Source organism: Trachypithecus francoisi, unplaced genomic scaffold, assembly GCF_009764315.1.
Source record: "Trachypithecus francoisi isolate TF-2019V2 unplaced genomic scaffold, Tfra_2.0 Contig01440, whole genome shotgun sequence".
Taxonomy (NCBI): Eukaryota; Metazoa; Chordata; class Mammalia; order Primates; family Cercopithecidae; genus Trachypithecus; species Trachypithecus francoisi.
In genome coordinates, this window is record NW_022681431.1 from 26,185,121 (window position 1) to 26,206,165 (window position 21,045).

The following is a 21,045-nucleotide window of genomic DNA, read 5'->3' on the forward strand; positions in this document are numbered from 1 at the left end:
CTCCAGCCTGGGCAACAAGAGCAAGACTCTGTCTCAAAGAAAGAAAAACAGTGCTGTGTTTGGACCTGAGGGGCAAGGGCCAATACCTTAATACTTGGTACAGAAATTACAGTTGGGTACCTGGCTTATATACTAATTATTATTGTGTTGTCATTGTGTCTAGACCTTTCCAAAGGGCAGGATTATAAAATAAGTATTTTAAAATAGAAAAATAAATGAGTTCATACTTAAATTAATTCAAATTTAACACTATAGGAATTTTAACTTCTTTGTGTATTTTATATGAAAAAATCTTGATTCCTAACTTAAAATAATTACAAATATTTGCACAATCTAACAATAATGTGTAAAATAAGTTCAAAATAATGCCAGGTTCCAGTTCTGGCATGACAGCATGAAGAATTCTGTGGACCTAGTTCCCAGTGAAACTGGTGAACATTAATTTTAAAAAACAACAAATTACAGTTTCTAGAAATGGTCCTAGGGAATAGAGCAAATGAAGAAATCCTTTTTTTAAAGTTTTTATTTTTAGACAGAGTCTTGCTCTGTCGCCCACGCTGGAGTGCAGTGGTGCCATCTTGGCGATCTCGGCGATCTTGGCTCACTGCAACCTCCGCCTCCCGGATTCAAGTGATTCTCTTGCCTCAGCCTCCTGAGTAGCTGGGGTTACAGGTGTGTGTCACTATGCCCAGCTAATTTTTGCATTTTTAGTAGAGACAGGGTTTCACCATGTTGGTCAGGTTGGTGTTGAACTCCTGACTTCGTGATCCACCTGCCTTGACCTCCCAGAGTGCTGGGATTATAGGCGTGAGCCACCGCGCCTGGCCATGAAGAAACATGAAGAACCTTGAGTCTGTGATATTTGAACTAAAACCTTCTCCATCCCTCCTTTTTTACAGCTAGGGAGATAGAAACTTCACTCTAGAGGGTGTAGCCAAGAACACAGGGCTCCAGCTTCATGTATTCTACCCCATTGCCTCAGTGAGAAGGTTTTCATCCTAGGAGGAGGAGTAGCATACCAACATTTCTCATTTTGCCCCAAGTGCCTGTCATTGAGGCAAAATTCTAGGTAATTGTGGCTGACTGGTGGTGGTTTCTTTCTTTCACCCAGTCCCTACTCCTAGGATGGAGACTTGACCTTGGGCAAGGCACTGCTGAAACTACTGGGGCTCTGATCATCTTTACCCTTGCTTTTCAAGCCGAGAAGACCTAAGTCTATAGCCTCACTTCCACTGGGTACTCCACTTCGTAAAGCAGGGATGCCATTCAGATAAACACACCATTGTCCCCACTATAGCTGTAGAGAGTGGTTCAGATGTTTTATCTGGAAGCAGAAATAGGCTGTAAAACAGGTAGCTCTTAATCTTTTCCTAAAGGAACAAAGTATGGAGAAGCTCAAGAGTATGGAGAAACTCAAAAAAAACTGCGGAGGTTGTTGTGCAAAGCAATAGGAAAGAGACTGGTTAAATTCACTGGAGATAGGATAAACTGTAGGCCAGCTAGTTTGCTGGAGAGAACCAGGAGAAGAAGCAGCTAGGAGGAGCCCTTTGGTATCAGAACAACTCTCAAGCACTGACCTTGGGAACTAACGGTCCCTTTAGAGGGACCCAAATTTGATCTACTCAGTCTGTGGAGCAATTTATGCCCCAGGGTGTTATTAAAACCAGTAGAGCAATCCGCTGGAAATTAGTGAAGCTGTAACAACTAGATGTGGTCAAGGAAAGATACACTCAAGGAAAGTCTTGCAAAGACCTTTGTCATCCAGGGTGACTGTGGGCATCCCCAAGGCTGTGCCTTCTAATGAGCAATATCACATACTTCATACTTGAAGTTTGAGGGCAAACAGACTTTACAAAAATAATCCAGCTAGTTACTAAACAAATGAGCAAATGACAATAACAAGCCTGAGGTGGAAAAGGTGGGAACAGTAGTACTCAGAGTTGCTAAAATGTCTAGCTTCCAACAAAAAATTATGAGCTATGGAAAGAAACAGGGAAGTATGACCCATACACTGGAAAAAAAGCAGGTAACAGAAACCGATTGTTAAAGTGACCAGATGTCACATTTAATAGACAGAGACTTCAAAGTAGCCATTGTATATGTTCAAATAACTGAAAAACTATGATTAAAGAAGCAAAGGTGTGTGATAATGTCACGTCAAATAGGGAATATCATTAAAGAGATAGCAATTATATATTAAAAAAGAACCAAATAGAAATCCTGGAGTTGAAAAGTACAATAACTAAAATGAAAAATTAGGGGAGTTCAATAGGCTATAACTGACAGAAGAAAGAATTCATGAATTTGAAGATAGATCAATACAGATTATGCAATTTGAAGGAGAAAAAAAGACTGATGTGTTGAAGAAATGTCAGACACCATTGAACACACCAACATATCAGAAATGATTAATAACAAGGTTAATATAACAAAAGATACAAATATGCTCTTTTCTTCTCTCAGATTCTTTAAAATACATTATATAAAGTAATAAGTATAACAATATAGGCTGGGCGCGGTGGCTGAAGCCTGTAATCCCAGCACTTTGGGAGGCCGAGACGGGCGGATCACGAGGTCAGGAGTTCGAGACCATCCTGGCTAACACTGTGAAACCCCATCTCTACTAAAAAATACAAAAAACTAGCCGGGCGAGGTGGCGGGCGCCTGTGGTCCCAGCTACTCAGGAGGCTGAGGCAGGACAATAGCGTAAACCCGGGAGGCAGAGCTTGCAGTGAGCTGAGATCCGGCCACTGCACTCCAGCCTGGGCGACAGAGCGAGACTCCGTCTCAAAAACAAAACAAAACAAAACAAAACAAAACAAAACAAAACAAACAAAAAAAAAACAATATAATGTTGAGTTTGTAACATTTGTAGACATAATGTGGATAACAGTAAAATCACAAAAAGGGGGAAAAGGAACAGACTTATATAGGAATAACATTCCTGTATCTCACTGGAATTGAGTTAGTATAAATCAGAAGCTGATTCTGATGAGAAGTATATTGTTAGCCCGGCTGGGTGGGGTGGCTCACGTAATCCCAGCACTTTGGGAGACCAAGGCGGGCAGATGACGAGGTCAGGAGATCAAGACTATCCTGGCTAACATGGTGAAACCTTGTCTTTACTAAAAATACAGAAAAAAAAATTAGCCGGGCATGGTGGCGGGCACCTGTAGTCCCAGGTACTCGGGAGGCTGAGAGAATGGCGTGAACTCGGGAGGTGGAGCTTACAGTGAGCCGAGATCATGCTACTGCACTCCAGCCTGGGTGACAGACTGAGATTCCGTCTCAAAAAAAAAAAAAAAAAGTATATTGTTAGCCCAAGAGTAACCTCTAAAGAAAAAAAAAGTATAAAAATTTATAATCATTAAATTATAATGCTACATTTCAAAATATTCACTTAATGCAAAAGAAAGCAGTAAAGGTGGAATAAAGGACAAAAACACATGCGACATATAAAAAACAAAAAGTAAAAGTAGATGACAAAAAGTAAAAATAAAACATGTAAATCCAGCTGTATCAATAATATTAAATGGGCCGGGCGCGGTGGCTCAAGCTTGTAATCCCAGCACTTTGGGAGGCCGAGACGGGCGGATCACAAGGTCAGGAGATCGAGACCATCCTGGCTAACACAGTGAAACCCCGTCTCTACTAAAAATACAAAAAACTAGCCGGGCGAGGTGGCGGGCGCCTGTAGTCCAGCTACTCGGGAGACTGAGGCAGGAGAATGGCGTAAACCTGGGAGGCGGAGCTTGCAGTGAGCTGAGATCCGGCCACTGCACTCCAGTCCGGGCGACAGAGCGAGACTCCGCCTCAAAAAAAAAAAAAAAATAATAATAATAATAATAATATTAAATGTACATGGATTCAACAATTGAGTCAAAAGACAGACTGGATTTAAAAAAAACAAGATTCAATTATATGATGTCTAAAGGTGGCACACTTAAGGTTTAAAGATACGCCGGGCACGGTGGCTCAAGCCTGTAATCCCAGCACTTTGGGAGGCCGAGACGGGCGGATCACGAGGTCAGGAGATCGAGACCATCCTGGCTAACACTGTGAAACCCCGTCTCTACTAAAAATACAAAAAACTAGCCGGGCGAGGTGGCGGGCGCCTGTAGTCCCAGCTACTCGGGAGGCTGAGGCAGGAGAATGGCGTGAACCCAGGAGGCAGAGCTCGCAGTGAGCTGAGATCCGGCCACTACACTCCAGCCTGGGCAACAGAGCAAGACTCCGTCTCAAAAAAAAAAGGTTTAAAGATACAAATAGTTTGGAAGTAAATGGATAGAAAAATAAATATAATGCAATAAAGAAAAGATAAATGTTTGAGTGTCAGATATCCCAGTTACCCTGTTTTGATCATTACACTTTACATACATGTATCAAAATGTCACATGTATCCCAAAAATATGTACTACTTTTATGTATCAATTAAAAATTATATATACACACACACAAATACATATATAAATGTGTATATATATATATAATATGCAAATGGCAACTATGAGAAAGCTGGAGTGGCTATATTAATATCAGACCAAGTAGACTTTGTTTACTTTTTATTTATTTATTTTTGAGAGGGAGCCTTGCTGTGTCACCCAGGCTGGAGTGCAGTGGCACGATCTTGGCTCACTGCAACCTCTGCCTCCCGGGTTCAAGCAATTTTCCTGCCTCAGCCTCCCAAGTAGCTAGGATTACGGGTGTGTGCCACCATGCCTGGCTAATTTTTTTTTTTTTTGAGATGGAGTCTTGCCCCTGTCGCCCAGGCTGGAGTGCAGTAGTGCAATCTCAGTTCACTACAACCTCTGCCTCCCGGGTTCAAGCAATTCTTGTGCCTCAGCCTCCTGAGTAACTGGGATTACAGGTGCCTGCTACCACACCCAGCTAATTTTTGTATTTTACTAGAGATGAGGTTTCACCATGTGGTTCAGGCTGGTCTTGAACTCCTGACCTCAAGTGGCCCACCCACCTTGGCCTCCCAAAGTGTTGGGATTACAGGTGTGAGCCACCATGCCAGGCCTGAATTATATACTTTAAATAGGTGAATTGGATGGTAGTGAGTAAAACTTGAAAATAAGAATACCAGTTTTATGAGTAACAACTAATGGATGCAGTTTAGGTTTCTTTGCAGTTCAACTTATCCTTAGAGAATAAATTCCACTGAGGACATACAGTTAAAATATAATGTGAGCTAAAAGTCATTTGAAGTAATTCTTTTTTCTCTATGGTTGTATTACCAACTTGATAATTACTGCATTGATTGACTTTTCCTATGCTGAAACAATTCCAGGGTTTTGGTAGCTTATAATGATAAACATTTATTTCTTGCTCAGGTTCTGTGAGTCCACTCTAGTGGTTCTTCTCTAGGCCCCAGGTTCAGTTTAGGTCTACCTGTGTGTCTTCTCATCCTGGAACTTCAGTTGAAAACACAGCTCCCATAAGATAATGTAGGTCTTGTGGAGGGCATGGGAACACAAGAGGGTTGCTGGAATTTGCAGCGACTCCTAAATCCTTTGTGTGGACTGGCACACTGTCACTTTCAGCCATATTTGTTTGTTTTGCATAAAAGGTTAAATTACCTTTTTTGTTTGTTTTGTTTTTTTGAGATGGAGTCTGCCTCTGTTGCCCAGGCTGGAGTGCAGTGGTACGATCTAGGCTCACTGCAAGCTCCACCTCCCAGGTTTGCGCCATTCTCCTGCCTCAGCCTCCCGAGTAGCTGGGACTATATAGGCGCCCGCCACCACACCCGGCTAATTGTATTTTTAGTAGAGACAGGGTTTCACCGTGTTAGCCAGGATGGTCTCGATCTCCTGACCTCGTGATCCGCCTGCCTTGGCCTCCCAAAGTGCTGGGATTACAAGCGTGAGCCGCCGCGCCCAGCCAAATTATGTTTTTTACTTATGTGAGTTTGTATTGACACAACCACATTCACTGTCCCCCAGTTTTTCCTCATCTTGCCCCATTTCATATTTTATCTTTCCTTGTCCTTGTGACAGTATCGGTTCCCAATAACACTACTGTATGTATTTATTGCAATACACACAAGAAAGTTTAAAAATTTAGATAGTAATATCACTACTAGTAACATTATTTGAAGAGTTTAAGATATTTTAAAATTTCTTTTGCCTTTAGAATATGTACCACTAAGGATGTCCATTCAGAAAACTGTTCAAGAATTATTTGAATTATATTCTGTGTGTGGTTATCAAGTTGGTTGGTTTTTTCTTTTTAAAGATGGGGTCTTACTCTGTTGCCCAGGCTGTAGTGCAGTGGCACAGTCATAGATCATAGCTCACCATAACCTTGAATTCCTGGACTTTGCCTCTGCCTCTCACCTCTCAGCTTCCTGAGTAGCTGGCACTATAGGCACCCATCATCATGCTCACCTGACATTTATTTATTTGTTTATTTATTTTAGTAGAGACTGAGTCTCATTATTTTCCAGGCTGGTCTTGAACTCCTGGTCTCTGGCCTCAAGCAGTCCTCTTGCCTCAGCTACCTAAAGTGCTGGGATTACAGATTGAGCCACTGCACCCAGCCTGAGTTGGTGGGTTTTTTTTTTTGAGACGGTCTCCACTCTGTGGCCCAGGCTGGAGTGCAGTGGTGTGATCTTGGCTCACTGTAACTTCTGCCTCCTGGGTTCAAGTGATTCTCATGCCTCAGCCTCCTGAGTAGCTGAGATTATAGACATCCGCCACCACACCCAGCTAATTTTTGTATTTTTAGTAGAGATGGGGTTTCATCATGTTGGCCAGGCTGGTCTCAAACTCCTTGACCTCAGGTGATCCACCCGCGTCAGGCCTCCCAAAGTGGTGGGATTACAGGCGTGAGCCACTGTGCCTGGCCAAGTTGGTGGTTTTTTTTTTTTTTTTGAGACAGAGTCTGGCTCTGTCGCCCAGGCTGGAGTGCAGTGGCAGGATCTCAGCTCACTGCAAGCTCCGCCTCCCGGGTTTACGCCATTCTCCTGCCTCAGCCTCCGAGTAGCTGGGACTACAGGCGCCCGCCACCTCGCCCGGCTAGTTTTTTGTATTTTTTAGTAGAGACGGGGTTTCACAGTGTTAGCCAGGATGGTCTCGATCTCCTGACCTCGTGATCCGCCCATCTCGGCCTCCCAAAGTGCTGGGATTACAGGCTTGAGCCATTGCGCCCGGCCAAGTTTCATTGTTCTTATATCTGTGTCTCCTCTGTCGCATTATGAAAATACTGATTCCCAACAATACCAATGTAAGTATTCATTTGCAACTATAATACCCCCGTAACAGTACCAAGATAACAGTACCAACAGTGTTGATAATTATGATTACTGAAAAAAATTCAAAGTATTACTGAAAACAAAGTATTATGAAACTGATAAGTAGTGCAGTTAAGCTAATAGTGATAATCTCTCAGTTATTTCAGCTGCCAATGAATTTCTTTGTGAAATTATATTCAAAGTTTTAGAAAAAATGTCGAAGGTCCTGTTCAAGCTTAAAACGATACTTGGGCCAGGCACAGTGGCTCACGCCTATAATTCCAGCACTTTGGGAGGCCTAGGCGGGTGGATCTTCTGAGGTCAGGGGTTCAAAACCAGCCTGGCCAACATAGTGAAACCCCACCTCTACTAAAAGTACAAAAAATTAGCTGGGCTTGGTGGCAGGCGCCTGAAATCCCAGCTACTCGGGAGGCTGAGGCAGGAGAATTGCTTGAACCTACCTGGGAGGCAGAGGTTGCAGTGAGCCGAGATCGTGCCATTGCACTCCAGCCTGGGCAACAAGAGTGAAACTCTGTCTCCAAAAATAAAAAAAAATTAAAAAAATAAACAAAACCTAAATATATATAGTTGAAAGCAAAATAACTCATAGGATAATGTATGTAATAAATCAGATAATAAGTGCTCTGAGAAGTTTTGAGTCTATTTAGTCTTTTATCAAAGTTTATTGACTTTTTGCAAATCATTGCATTAACTTTCTGAGTTGGAGAGAAAGGCTGATGAAATTATTGTCATAGCTAGATTTTCTCTTTGGATTGGTAAATGTTCTGCATCAAAGCCTGACACTGAGGTTGCCAGCAGAAAGCTTAGCCGTAGCAGAGAGTAGAATAGGAAAAAACTAGGGTGTGTCAAGGCAAAGAAGTTGGAGATTGAAGATGTATGTGCTTGAGCTAAACTCTAGTAGTAATGTCTTTGTGTTCCAAAGTTATCGGTAAATATAACAACAGCAAAGAACCATTTTGTTGCACTAATTAAATTAGTAGTCATGAGGGTTAGTTATTGGAGAAGGATAGAGGTGATCTAATGTCTCTGATTTGGCTAATCATCTTGATGTAGTAGAATTCCTTTATATAGCATTTGGTGTGGTGTCATTAGCAAAACAGATAAGAACAGCTTTTTACTAATAATTGTTTTGTCCCAGAGCATTTGATTTACCATGTACTGAATAATGAGTAGTTTTATAGTGGGGTCCTATTGCCTTTTTTCTTTTATTTTTTGTTTTTAAGAGACGGGGTCTCTGTTGACCAGACTAGACTCAATCACCTGAGGCCAAGTGATCCACCCACCTCAGCCTCGGCAGTAGCAGGACAAGAAGCATGTGCCACTGTGCCCAGCTTATTGCTTTTTTTTGTCTGTTGCTTTTTTTTTTTAATCCGTATAACCTGCCTCTATCAATCTATCTTAAAATGATGTATGAATGTTATTAAGAGTGAATTTATTTTTCTTTTTTTCTTAGGAGCAGCCACCATATCCTAGCTACAATTCTAACTATTGGAATTCTTCTGCGAGATCTAGGGCTCCTTACCCAAGTACATATCCTGTAAGACCAGAATTGCAAGGCCAGGTATGGTTTAAAAACAGAGACTTTCTGAACTTTTTCTTAATGAATAGATTTATTTTCAAAACCTGTGCAGATTTCAGAGCAGTGATGAGTGTTTGTTTTTTTTCTTTGCTTTAATGGGCTCCATCAATCTCATTTTTTTTTTTTTTTTTTTTTTGAGACGGAGTCTCGCTCTGTCGCCCAGGCTGGAGTACAGTGGCCGGATCTCAGCTCACTGCAAGCTCCGCCTCCCGGGTTTACCGGCATCCTCCTGCCTCAGCCTCCGAGTAGCTGGGACTACAGGCGCCCGCCACCTCGCCCGGCTAGTTTTTTGTATTTTTTTTTTTTTAATCCATATTTGTTATTTTATTATTTATTGTATACAACTTTGATAATAAGGACATTATAAATCATACTTTAAGCAAAAATCTATGCATGATATATGTAAGCAGTAACACTTTGAAGAAAAAAGCCATGAAAGCATTTACCCAAAATTTAGTAACATCGAAAACCACTAGTTTGTGCATAGTAATGATTGAAATCTTCATAATACACTAGAATACTGGTAAGTCTTCAGGTATTATAAGAAAAACCTGGTATAGGAAAAGACTCAATGAGACACATCCACATCCTTAAATGTGCACATCATCTAGAAATAAATCTCTCAATGTAGCGGTGCACTAAGCATCCTTTGTTTGGCACTTAATACAGACAAACGGGTATTTGGTTTAATGTGATTTTATTATTCTTAGATACATTTTAGTTATTTTATATAGATAAAAATATACAATATTGCTTTTAAAACTTTTAATTTTATAACTGTATAACTGATTGTCATCATATTCACGATTAAAAAGCCTATTTTTCTACTAAACAGTTTATCCAGTAACATGTGGAAGAGAGTAACAAAAATGGTTTATGTAAGACTTATAATAAAAGGTTTAAATGTAAAAATAGAGTATTAATCTAGACCACTGGTCTAAATCCTTAAAAGGATACCTCATGCTGGAAACAAATTATGAAATGTTTTGTATTTTTTAGTAGAGACGGGGTTTCACAGTGTTAGCCAGGATGGTCTCGATCTCCTGACCTCGTGATCCGCCCGTCTCGGCCTCCCAAACTGTTGGGATTACAGGCTTGAGCCACCGCGCCCGGCCCATCAATCTCATTTTAATGTTTTTAGCTCAGAGATAAGGATATATGTAGGCAAGTATACCTATAGCTTGAGGCATAATAAATTATTTTTCAGGACCCAGAATCAGCAAACATAAAATGTACTTATTTTTGAAAATTTGACTTATTACAGACATTTAATTTAAAATATTTTAAGCTTACAAAAAGTACAGAAAATATGTACATTTTAAATCTAGCATGCAGGGTCGGGTGCAGTGGCTCACAGCTGTAATCCCTTGGTCTTTGGGAGACCGAGGTGGGCAGATCACCTGAGGTCAGTAGTTCAAGACCGGCCTAGCCAACATGGGAAAATTCCATCTCTACTAAAAATACAAAAATTAGCTGGGTGTGATGGTGGGCACCTGTACTCCCAGCTACTTGGGAGGCTGAGGCAGGAGAATCACCTGAACCCAGGAGGCGGAGGTTGCAGTGAGCTGAGATCACACCATTACACTCCAGCCTGGGCAACAGAGTAAGACTCCATCTCAAAGCAAAAAACAAACACAAAAAAACCCAAAAATCTAGCATTCTAATTTGTCAATTTCTATTTGCCACATTTGTTTCAGATTTTTAAGAAGGAAGTAAACCAAATACTAATTGAAACCCAATGACACTTCTTTTCATTTACTGAAATTTTATTTTTTTAGTTATTTGAAACAGGGTCATTTTCTGTCGCCCAGGCTGGAGTGCAGTGGTGTGATTTCAGCTCACTGCACCCTCCTCCTCACAGGTTCAAGCGATTCTCCTGCCTCAGCCTCCTAAGTAGCTGGGACTACAGGCATGCACCACCGTACCCAGCTAATTTTTTGATTTCTTTTTTGAGATGGAGTCTTGCTGTGTCACCAGGCTGGAGTGCAGTGGCGTGATCTTGGCTCACTGCAACCTCTGCCTCCTGGGTTCAGGTGATTCTCCTGCCTCAGCCTCCCGAGCAGCTGGGACTACAGGCACATACCACTACGCCCAGCTAATTTTTGTATTTTTAGTAGAGATGGGGTTTCACCATGTTGGCCAGTATGGTCTTGATGTCTTGACCTCGTGATCTGCCTGCCTTGGCCTTTCAAAGTGCTGGGATTATAGGCGTGAGCTACCGCGCCCAGCCAGTTTTTGGATTTTTAGTAGAGATAGGGTTTCACCATGTTGGCCAGGCTGGTCTCAAACTCCTGACCTCAAGTGATCCACCCACCTTGGCCTCCCAAAGTGCTGGGTTTACAAGCGTGAGCTATCGTGCTCGGCCTGAAGTTGTATTTATGATCCCATTTGTGTTTTTATGCCTTTACCACTTGCCTATGTATCCATAAACTTTATATACTTTTATTTTACATGTTTTTAAACTTGATATGTGTGATTTCATACTAACAAACACTCTGCTGCAGCTTGCTTCTTTTGCTCATCGTTGGTTTTCATCTTTCTGTTATATAAATTTGAGATAAGAATTTCCCTAGGGTATGGAATTGTCGGCTGTAGGTGTGTACATTTTTTTTTTTTTTTTTTTGAGATGGAGTCTCGCCCTGTCGCCCAGGCTGGAGTGCAATGGCGTGATCTCGGCTCACTGCAACCTCTGCCTCTCAGGTTCAAACGATTCTCCTGCCTCAGCCTCCCGAGTAGCTGGGATTAACAGGTGCCCACCACCATGCCCAGCTAATTTTTGTATTTTTAGTAGAGATGGGGTTTCACCATGTTAGCCAGGCTGGTCTCGAACTCCTGACCTTGTGGTCTGCCCGCCTCCGCCTCCCAAAGTGCTGGGATTACAGGCATGAGCCACCACACCCGTTCAGGTTGTGTACATTTTTATTAGATACAGCCAAATTACTTTTCAAAATGGTTGTACTGACAAAGGAGTAATTGTCATATTTGCATATTTCCATAATTGTTTTTATCTAGCCATATTTCTGTTTGTTTTTTTTTTCCCCTGAGACACAGTCTTGCTCTGTTGCCCATGCTAGAGTGCAGTGGTGTGATCTCGGCTCACTGCAAGCTCTGCCTCCTGGGTTCACGCTATTCTCTGGCCTGAGCCTCACTAGTAGCTGGGACTATAGGCACCCCACACCATGCCTGGCTAATTTTTTGTAATTTTAGTAGAGATGGGGTTTCACCGTGTTAGCCAGGATGGTCTTGATCTCCTGACCTCAGATACGCCTGTCTCAGCCTTCCAAAAGTGCTGGGATTACAGGCGTGAGCCACCGCACCCGGCTTTTGTTTTTTTTTTTTTTGAGACAGGGTCTTGCTTTGTATCCCAGGCTGGAGTACAGTGTGATGATGACACCTCACTGCATCCCCTACCTCCTGGCCTCAAGTGATCTTCCCACTTTAGCCTCCTGAGTAGCTGGGACTACAGGTGCACATCACCATGTCTTTTTAATTCATTTGTTTTTTTGTAGAGACAGGGTCTTTCTGTGTTACCTAGGCTGGTTTCAAACCCCTAGCCTCAAGCTACCCTCTCAAATTGGCCTCTTAAAGCACTGGGATTACAGGTGTAAGCCTGTGTGCCTAGCCTATAATGATCATGTATATATGAACTTCAGGATGAGGCTGATCAGAGATAATGGAATGTAAAATAAAGATCATGTTAGTACTTACCACAAACTTTCATTTTACTTGTGTCAGCCTCATCCCTGTGACTGAAATTGAGAAGTAGACATCGTTATTGCTGAATGTTATATAGTTGTGGTTTGGCCACATACTACAAAATCCACCCTTCAAAGTGTACAATGCAGTTGGTTTTTAGTATATTCACAAAGTTTACCCATCATCACTGTCTAATTCTGGAACACTCTCGTCACCCCAAATAGAAACCCTGCACTTAAAATGTCATTACTCCCTCCCCTCAGCTTGTGGCAACCTGTAATCTACTTTTTATCTCTCAGGATTTTTCTAACCAGACATTTTGTATGGAATCATACAGTATGTGGCCTTTTGTTTCTGGTTTCTGTCACTATGTAATGTTTTCAGCCTTCTCCATGTTGTCAGGATATACCAAATTTCATCAATTGATAGATATTTGGGTTGTCTTTCTTTTTGTCTATTATAAATGATGCTGCTACAGCCTTCATGTACAAGTTTTTATGTGGCAATATGTTTTTAGTTATCTTGGGTCTATACCTAGAAATGGAATTGCTTGTTCATAGAGTAACCCTATATTTATCAATTTGAGGAACTGGCAAATGGTTTTCCAAAGGGATTACACCATTTTGTATTCCCATCAGCAATGTATGAGGGCTCTGATTTCTCCACATCCTTACCAATACTTATTTTCCTTTAAAAAAAATTATTATAGGCCGGGCATGGTGGCTCACGCCTGTAATCCCAGCACTTTGGGAGGCCGAGGTGGGCAGATCATGAGGTCAGGAGATCAAGACCATCCTGGCTAACATGGTGAAACCCCGTCTCTACTAAAAATACAAAAAATTAGCTGGGCGTGGTGGTGGGCACCTGTAGTCCCAGCTACTTGGGAGGCTGAGGCAGGAGAATGGCATGAACCCAGAAGGCGGAGCTTGCAGTGAGCTGAGATTGTGCCACTGCACTGCAGCCTGGGTGACACAGCAAGACTCCGTCTCAAAAAAAAAGAAATTATTATAGCCATCTTAGTGGGTGCAAAGTGGTATTTCATTGTGGTTTTGATTTGCAGTTCTCTGATGATTAATGATTTAAGCATTTTTTCATGTGCTTATTAGCCATTTGTATATCTTATTTGGAGAAATGTCTATTCAGATTCTTTGGGCCTGGTGTGGTGGCTCACACCTGTAATCCCAGCACTTTGGGAGGCTAAGGTGGGCAGATCACTTGAGGTCTGGAGTTTGAGACCCACCTGGGCAACATGGTGAAACCCCTTCACTAATAAAAATACAAAAATTAGCTGGGCATGGTGGCAGGTACTTATAATCCCAGCTACTTGGGAGGCTGAGGCAGGAGCATTGCTTGAACCCAGGAGGCGGAGGTTACAGTGAGCTGAGATGAGATCACACCGTTGCACTCCAGTCTGGGTGACAGAGCAAGACTCTGTCTCAAAAAAAAAAAAGATTCTTTGACCATTTTAAAATTGGGTTGTCTTTTTATTGTTGAGTTTTCAGCATTCTTTATATATTCTAGATACAGGTTTCTTATCAGATATAGTCATGCATTGCTTAATAATGGGGATTTTTCTGAGAAATGCATCAAGAGGTGATTTTGTCATTGTGCAAACAGAGTGTACTTTCACAAGCCTAGATGGTACAGCTTACTATATACCTAGGCTATATGGTATAGCCTATGGCTTCTAGGCTACAAACCTGTATAGCATGTTACTGTACTGAATACTATAAGCAACTGTAGCACCATGGTAAGTATTGGTGTATCTAAACACATCTAAACATAGAAAAGATACAGTAAAAATACATATAAAAGATAACAAAATATTACACCTGTACAGGGCACTTGCCATGAATGGAACTTGCAGGACTGGAAGTTGTTCTGGGTGAGTCAGTGAGTAAGTGGTGAGTGAATGTGAAGGTCTAGGATATTACTGTACACTATTGTAGGCTTTTTAAACATTGTACCTTTAATTTACCATAAATTTGTATAACAATACTTTTCTTTCTTCAATAAATACTGTTAACATTTTACTTTATAAACTTTATTTTATTTTATTATTTTATTTTAAGTTTTTTTTTTGAGACAGGGTCTCACTCTGTCCCCCAGACTGGAGTGGAGTGGCGTGATCTTGGCTCACTGCAACCTCCACCTCCTGGATTCAAGTGATCCTCCCACCTCAGCCTCCCTAGTAGCTGGGACTACAGGCGTGTGCCACCACACCTGGCTAATTTTTGTATTTTTAGTAGAGGCAGGGTTTCATCATGTTGGCCAGACTGGTCTTGAACTCCTGACCTCAGGTGATCTGTCCACCTCAGGCCCCCAAAGTGCCAGGATTACAGACCTGAGTGAGCCACTGCACCGGGCCTTATAAACTTTTAAATTTTAAAAAGCTTTGACTCTTTTATAGTAATACTTAGCTTAAAATACAAACATACTGTACAGCAGTACAAAAATGTTTCCTTGGGGCTGGGCGCGGTAGCTCACGCCTATAATCTCAGCTCTTGGGAGGCCAAGGTGGGCAGATCACGAGGTCAGGAGATCGAGACCATACTGGCTAATACAGTGAAATCCGTCTCTGCTAAAAATACAAAAAATTAGCTGGGTGAGGTGGCAGGTGCCTGTAGTCCCAGCTACTCAGGAGGCCGAGGCAGGAGAATGGCCTGAACCCGGGAGGCAGAGCTTACAGTGAGCTGAGATCACGCCACTGCACTCCAACCTGGGTGACAGACGTCTCAAAAAAAAAAAAAAGTTTTCTTTCTTTATATCCTTATTCTATTAAGCTTTTTCCTGTTTTTAAGTTTTTTTTGTTTTTGTTTTTGTGTTTGTTTTTGAGACGGAGTCTCACTCTGTCGCCCAGGCTGCAGTGCAGTGGCGTGATCTTGGCTTACTGCAACCTCCGCCTCCCAGGTTCAAGCAATTCTGCCTCAGCCTCCCGAGTAGCTGGGACTACAGGCGCGTGCCACCACACCTGGCTAAGTTTTGGTATTTTCAGTAGAGATGGGGTTTCACCATGTTAGCCAGGATGGTCTCGATTTCCTGACCTCGTGATCTACCCTCCTTGGCCTCCCAAAGTGCTGGGATTAAAGGCGTGAGCCACCACACCTGGCTGTTTTTGTTTTTTTAAAACTGTTTTTGTTAAAAAGGAAGACACAAACATACATTAGCATAGGGCAACCTAGGGTCAGGATCATCAGTATCACTCTCTTTCACCTTCTCATCTTGGGGCAGTAAGACGAATGGGAACTGTCATCTCTTATGATAATGCCTGGTTCTGGAATACCTCCCGAAGGACCTCCTTCTGGCTGTTTTACGGTTAACCTTTAAAAAATGTACAAGTAGAAGGAGTACACGCTAAGAAAATGGTAACAAGTGTAGTGTGTAGTAAATACATAAACCAGTAACACAGTCAATTATCGTCGTCAAGTATTATGTATTACATATAATTGTATGTGTTATACTTATATACAACTGGCACACAGCAAGTTTGTTTACACCAGCATCACCATAAACAGGTGAGTAATACATTGTGCTATCACATATGACAGCTACACTGTTACTAGGCAATACAGTTATTCGGCTCCATTATAATCCTGTGGGACCACTGTTATGTATGCAGTCCACTACTGACTGAAACATCGTTATGCAGTGAATGACTGTATATGATTTGTAAATAGTTTCTTCCATTCTTTGGGTTGGCTTTTCACACTCTTGATGGTGTCCTTTGAAGCACAAAAGCTTTTAATTTTGATGAAGTGCAATTTTTCTATTCTTTTGTTGCTCCTGCTTTTGATGTCTTATCTAAGAAGACTTTAACCAAAGATCATAAAGATTTACTCCTGTGATTTCTTTCTTTCTTTCTTTCTTTCTTTTTTTTTTTTTTTTTGAGGTGGTGTCTCGCTCTGTCACCCAGGCTGGAGTGCAGTGGCACAGTCTCAACTCACTGCAAGCTCTGCCTCCCGGGTTAAAGTGATTCTCCTGCCTCAGCCTCCTGTGTAGCTGGGACTACAGGCGCCCACCACCATGCCAGGCTAATTTTTTGTATATTTAGTACAGGGTTTCACCATGTTAGCGAGGATGGTCTCGATCTCCTGACCTCGTGATCCGCCTGCCTCAGCCTCCCAAAGTGCTGGCATTACAGGCCCAGCGCCCGGCCCTCTTTCTTAAAATTTTTTATAGTTTTAGCTCTCACATTTAGTCTATGATTCATTTTGAGTTAATTTTTGCAATATGGTGCAAAATAAGGCCGAAGTTCACTGCTTTTTTTTTTTTTTTTTTTTGTTTGTTGAGACGGAGTTTCGCTCTGTCGCCCAGGCTGGAGTGCAGTGGCCGGATCTCAGCTCACTGCAAGCTCCGCCTCCCGGGTTTACGCCATTCTCCTGCCTCAGCCTCCCGAGTAGCTGGGACTACAGGCGCCCGCCACCTCGCCCGGCTAGTTTTCTGTATTTTTTTTTAGTAGAGACGGGGTTTCACCGTGTTAGCCAGGGTGGTCTTGATCTCCTGACCTCGTGATCCGCCCGTCTCGGCCTCCCAAAGTGCTGGGATTACAGGCTTGAGCCACCGCGCCCGGCCCGAAGTTCACTGCTTTACGTGTGGATAGTTGTGTCTCAGTATCATCTGTTGAAAGACTATGCTTTCTCCACTGAATTATCTTGGTACCCTTTTTTTTTTTTTTTGAGACAGAGTCTTGCTCTGCCACCCAAGATGGAGTGTAGTGGCGCATCTCCGCTCACTGAAACGTCTGCCTCCCGGGTTCAAGTGATTCTTGCCTCAGCCTCCCGAGTGGCTAGGATTACAGGCACCTGATACCATGCCGGGCTAATTTTTTTGTATTGTTAGTAGAGACGGGGTTTTATCATGTTGCACAGGCTGATCTGGATCGCCTGACCTCTAGTGATCCACTCGCCTTGGCCTCCCAAAGTGCTGGAATTACAGGCATGAGCCACCGTGCCCAGCCTTGGTACCCTTCTTAAAAATCATACATGTAAGGGTTTATTTCCAGAGTCTCAATTCTGCCCCATTAATCTATATGTCTGTCCTTAAGCCAATACCAAACTGTTTTGATTACTGTGACTCTGAAGTAAAATTTGAAATCAGTAAGTGTGAGTCTCTCCAAAGAGATGGACTCTTTTTTCTTTGTCTTCTTCCATACGGTTTTGGCTATTCTGAGTCACTTACATTTTCATATGAATTTTAGGATCAGCTTTTCAACTTACGCAAAAAAGGCAGCTGAGATTTTCTTTTTCTTTTTCTTTTTTTTTTTTTTTTTTTTTGTGAGACGGAGTTTCACTCTTGTTGCCCAGGCTGGAGTGCAATGGCACGATCTCGGCTCACAGCAACCTGTGCCTCCCGGATTCAAGCCATTCTCCTGCCTCAGCCTCTGGAGTAGCTGGGATTACAGGTATGCGCCACCACGCCTGTCTAATTTTGTATTTTTAGTACAGACGGGGTTTCTCCATGTTGGTCAGGCTGGTCTCGAACTCCGGACTTCAGGTGATCCGCCCGCCTTGGTCTCCCAAAGTGCTGGGATTACAGGCGTGAGCCACTGCAACCGGCCAGACAGCTGAGATTTTCATTGAGATTGCATCATAGATCAGTTTGGAGAGTAGCATGTGTAGTTTTATAGTTAATGTAAGAGGGAGACAAAGCGAGACGGGCGGATCACGAGGTCAGGAGATCGAGACCCTCCTGGCTAACACGGTGAAACCCCGTCTCTACTAAAAATACAAAAAACTAGCCGGGCGCGGTGGTGGGCGCCTGTAGTCCCAGCTACTCGGAGGCTGAGGCGGGAGAATGGCGGGAACCCGGGAGGCGGAGCTTGCAGTGAGCCGAGATCGCGCCACTGCACTCCAGTCTGGGCGACAGAGCGAGACTCTGCCTCAAAAAAAAAAAAAAAAAAAAAAAAAGATTGCTTTTTCTCATGACATTTTCCCCCTTAGGTAAAAGTATTTATTACATTCATATGTAGGTTCAAAAAAGATTAACTTATAATTTAGTAGTAACTTTTTAAAAGCAACAGTAATAATGTGCAAGTGTTTTTAGATACAACATACAAGTTGTTGGATTTAAAAGAACCCAAAGGTGTCTAGACATACACCTTTTTGAGGTGAGCACATGTGTATTTTCTGTTGAAACATCACATGGGGATTATACATTTATCTACAGGGATTTCTTGTGAGTTTTTAGAAAGCCCTGTGATAGGCTGGGTGCAGTGGCTCACACCTATAGTCCTAGCTACTCGGGAGACTGAGGCAGGAGGATAACTTGAGCTTGGGAGATCTAGGCTGCAGTGAGCTACGATGGTACCACTGTACTCTAGCCTGGGTGACAGAGTGAGACCCTGTCTCAAAAAAAAAAGTCCTTGTGATAATACTTATTGCAGACATGTGTGCGTGAGATCCCCTCCTTCATGACCTCCCCCATCCATTTTGGGTCGGATGTAGGTGACTCCATCTTGGCGTTGGCAACTTTCACACAAGTTGCTTTTCAGATGAAGACTTAAAAACTTTGCCATGTTTCTGAAATAGGATCTTTAGCTCATCCTTAGCAAACATCTTTAGCAACTGCAAGACTGTTATATAATCTTCTGATTTTGTGTTCTTTTATAAACATGCATGTGACAGCTTCATGATCTGTCAGGACAGTGGTTATTTGGGAAAAGAAGCTATGAACTCGTGAAGACATCTCAAAACCAGGAAGTAATTCCAGGAATCAAGGAAATTTTCAAGCATCAAAAGTAATGGCTGGCCAGGTGTGGTGGCTCACACCTGTAATCCCAGCACTTTGGGAAGCTGAGGCGAGTGGATTGCTTGAGCCTAGGGGTTCCAGATAAGCCTGGGCAACATGGCCAAACCCTGTCTCTACAAAAAATACAAAAATTAGCCAGTCATGGTGGTGCATGCCTGTGGTCCCAGCTACTTAGGATGCTAAGGTGAGAGGACTGCTTGAGCCCAGGAGTTTGAGGCTGCAGTAAGTCGTGATTGTGCCACTGCATTCTACTCTGGGTGTCTTGGGGAGAAAAAAAAAGTAATGGCTGGGCGTGGTATAATCCCAGTACTTTGGGAGGCTGAGGTGCCAGAATCACTTCAGCCCAAAAGTTTGAGACTAGCCTGGCAACATAGCGTGACCTCATTTCTATTTAAAGAAAAAAACAACAAAAAAAACAAAACCAACACCTGTGAGAAGGGAAGAAGAAAAAAAATAAACAACAAAAGCACATAAAAGCAATGAGAATAGCACACTAAACTAACATGAACCTATCTATTGGTTTCAGTGGGTATCAGTACATGGCCATCTTGTATTTATTCTGGAGTATTTCCTTGGAATATTTTGAAGCAATTTCAGATATCATTTTATCACTTATAAATACCTAAGTATGTTTCTTTAAAATATAAGGAAGTTTTAAAAACATAACCACAATGTCATTATTAAAACTTAAAAGGAAAAAAAACCTTAAAAATAATTATTTAATATCATTAAATATCTGGTCAATTCTAACAGTAAAATATTTAGTTAGCTAGTTGAAGACAGGGTCTTACTGTCATCCAGGCTAGAGAACAGTGACTTGATTATAGCTCACTGTAACATTGAACTCCAAGACTCAAACAATCCTCCTGCCTCAGCCTCCCATGTAGCTAAGGACTATACACCCAGCTAATTTTTTTTTTTTTTTTTGTAGAGATGAGGTCTTGCTGTTTGCCCAGGCTGGTCTCGGACTCCTGGGCTCAAGCAATCCTCCCACCTTGGCTTCCCAAAATGCTGGGATTTTTACAGACATGAATCCCTGCGCCTGGCCATAACAGTAAAATTTGAAGACTGAATACAGTTTTTTTTTTTTTTGAGACGGAGTCTCGCTCTGTCGCCCGCGCTGGAGTGCAGTGGCCGGATCTCAGCTCACTGCAAGCTCCGCCTCCCGGGTTTACGCCATTCTCCTGCCTCAGCCTCCCTAGTAGCTGGGACTACAGGCGCCCGCTGCCTCGCCCGGCTAGTTTTTTTTTGTATTTTTTAGTAGAGACGAGGTTTCACCGTGTTAGCCAGGATGGTCTCGATCTCCTGACCTCGTGATCCGCCCGTCTTGGCCTCCCAAAGTGCTGGGATTATAGGCTTGAGCCACCGCGCCTGGCTGAATACAGTTTTTTCAATGAATAGTCTTTAATCTACTTAAAGATTCCATTATTATAGGACATTTAGGTAGTTTACAGTTTTATGTGATTGTAAATAATACTGCAATGAAGAACTTCATGCCTATAACTTTTTCTCTAGTTGAATCATTTCCTTAGGATTTCTAGAAGTTGAACAACAGTACAAAAAGTCGCATAATGTTTTATTAAGTCTCCAGTTGTGTGTGTGATGTATTAAGGAGTTCTTTGTTTATGCCCAAAGACCTTAACAGCCTCTTAGTAGTTTTAACAAAGTGGTGGTTCATGGTCTTCTGCTCAGGGAATGCATTGCAGACTGTTTATTACACCTCATCCTGCATGGAATTATTTGGTCATGGGTATCATCGTACCTGAAG

The 21,045-nt window shown here is 42.3% G+C and overlaps 1 protein-coding gene across 2 annotated transcripts in view; it reads left to right on the forward strand.

The window, feature by feature from the left end:
* Positions 1-21,045, forward strand: part of BAG4 (BAG cochaperone 4) — a 37,886-nt gene that overhangs the window by 9,450 nt on the left and 7,391 nt on the right. Inside the window, exon 2 of one of the 2 annotated variants that reach the window (XM_033231041.1) lies at positions 8,709-8,816. The exons of the other annotated variant lie outside the window; for it this stretch is intronic. Within the exon in view, the coding sequence (XP_033086932.1) occupies positions 8,709-8,816 (108 nt within the window). The remainder of the gene's footprint in view (positions 1-8,708; positions 8,817-21,045) is intronic. 2 annotated transcript variants of the gene reach the window in all.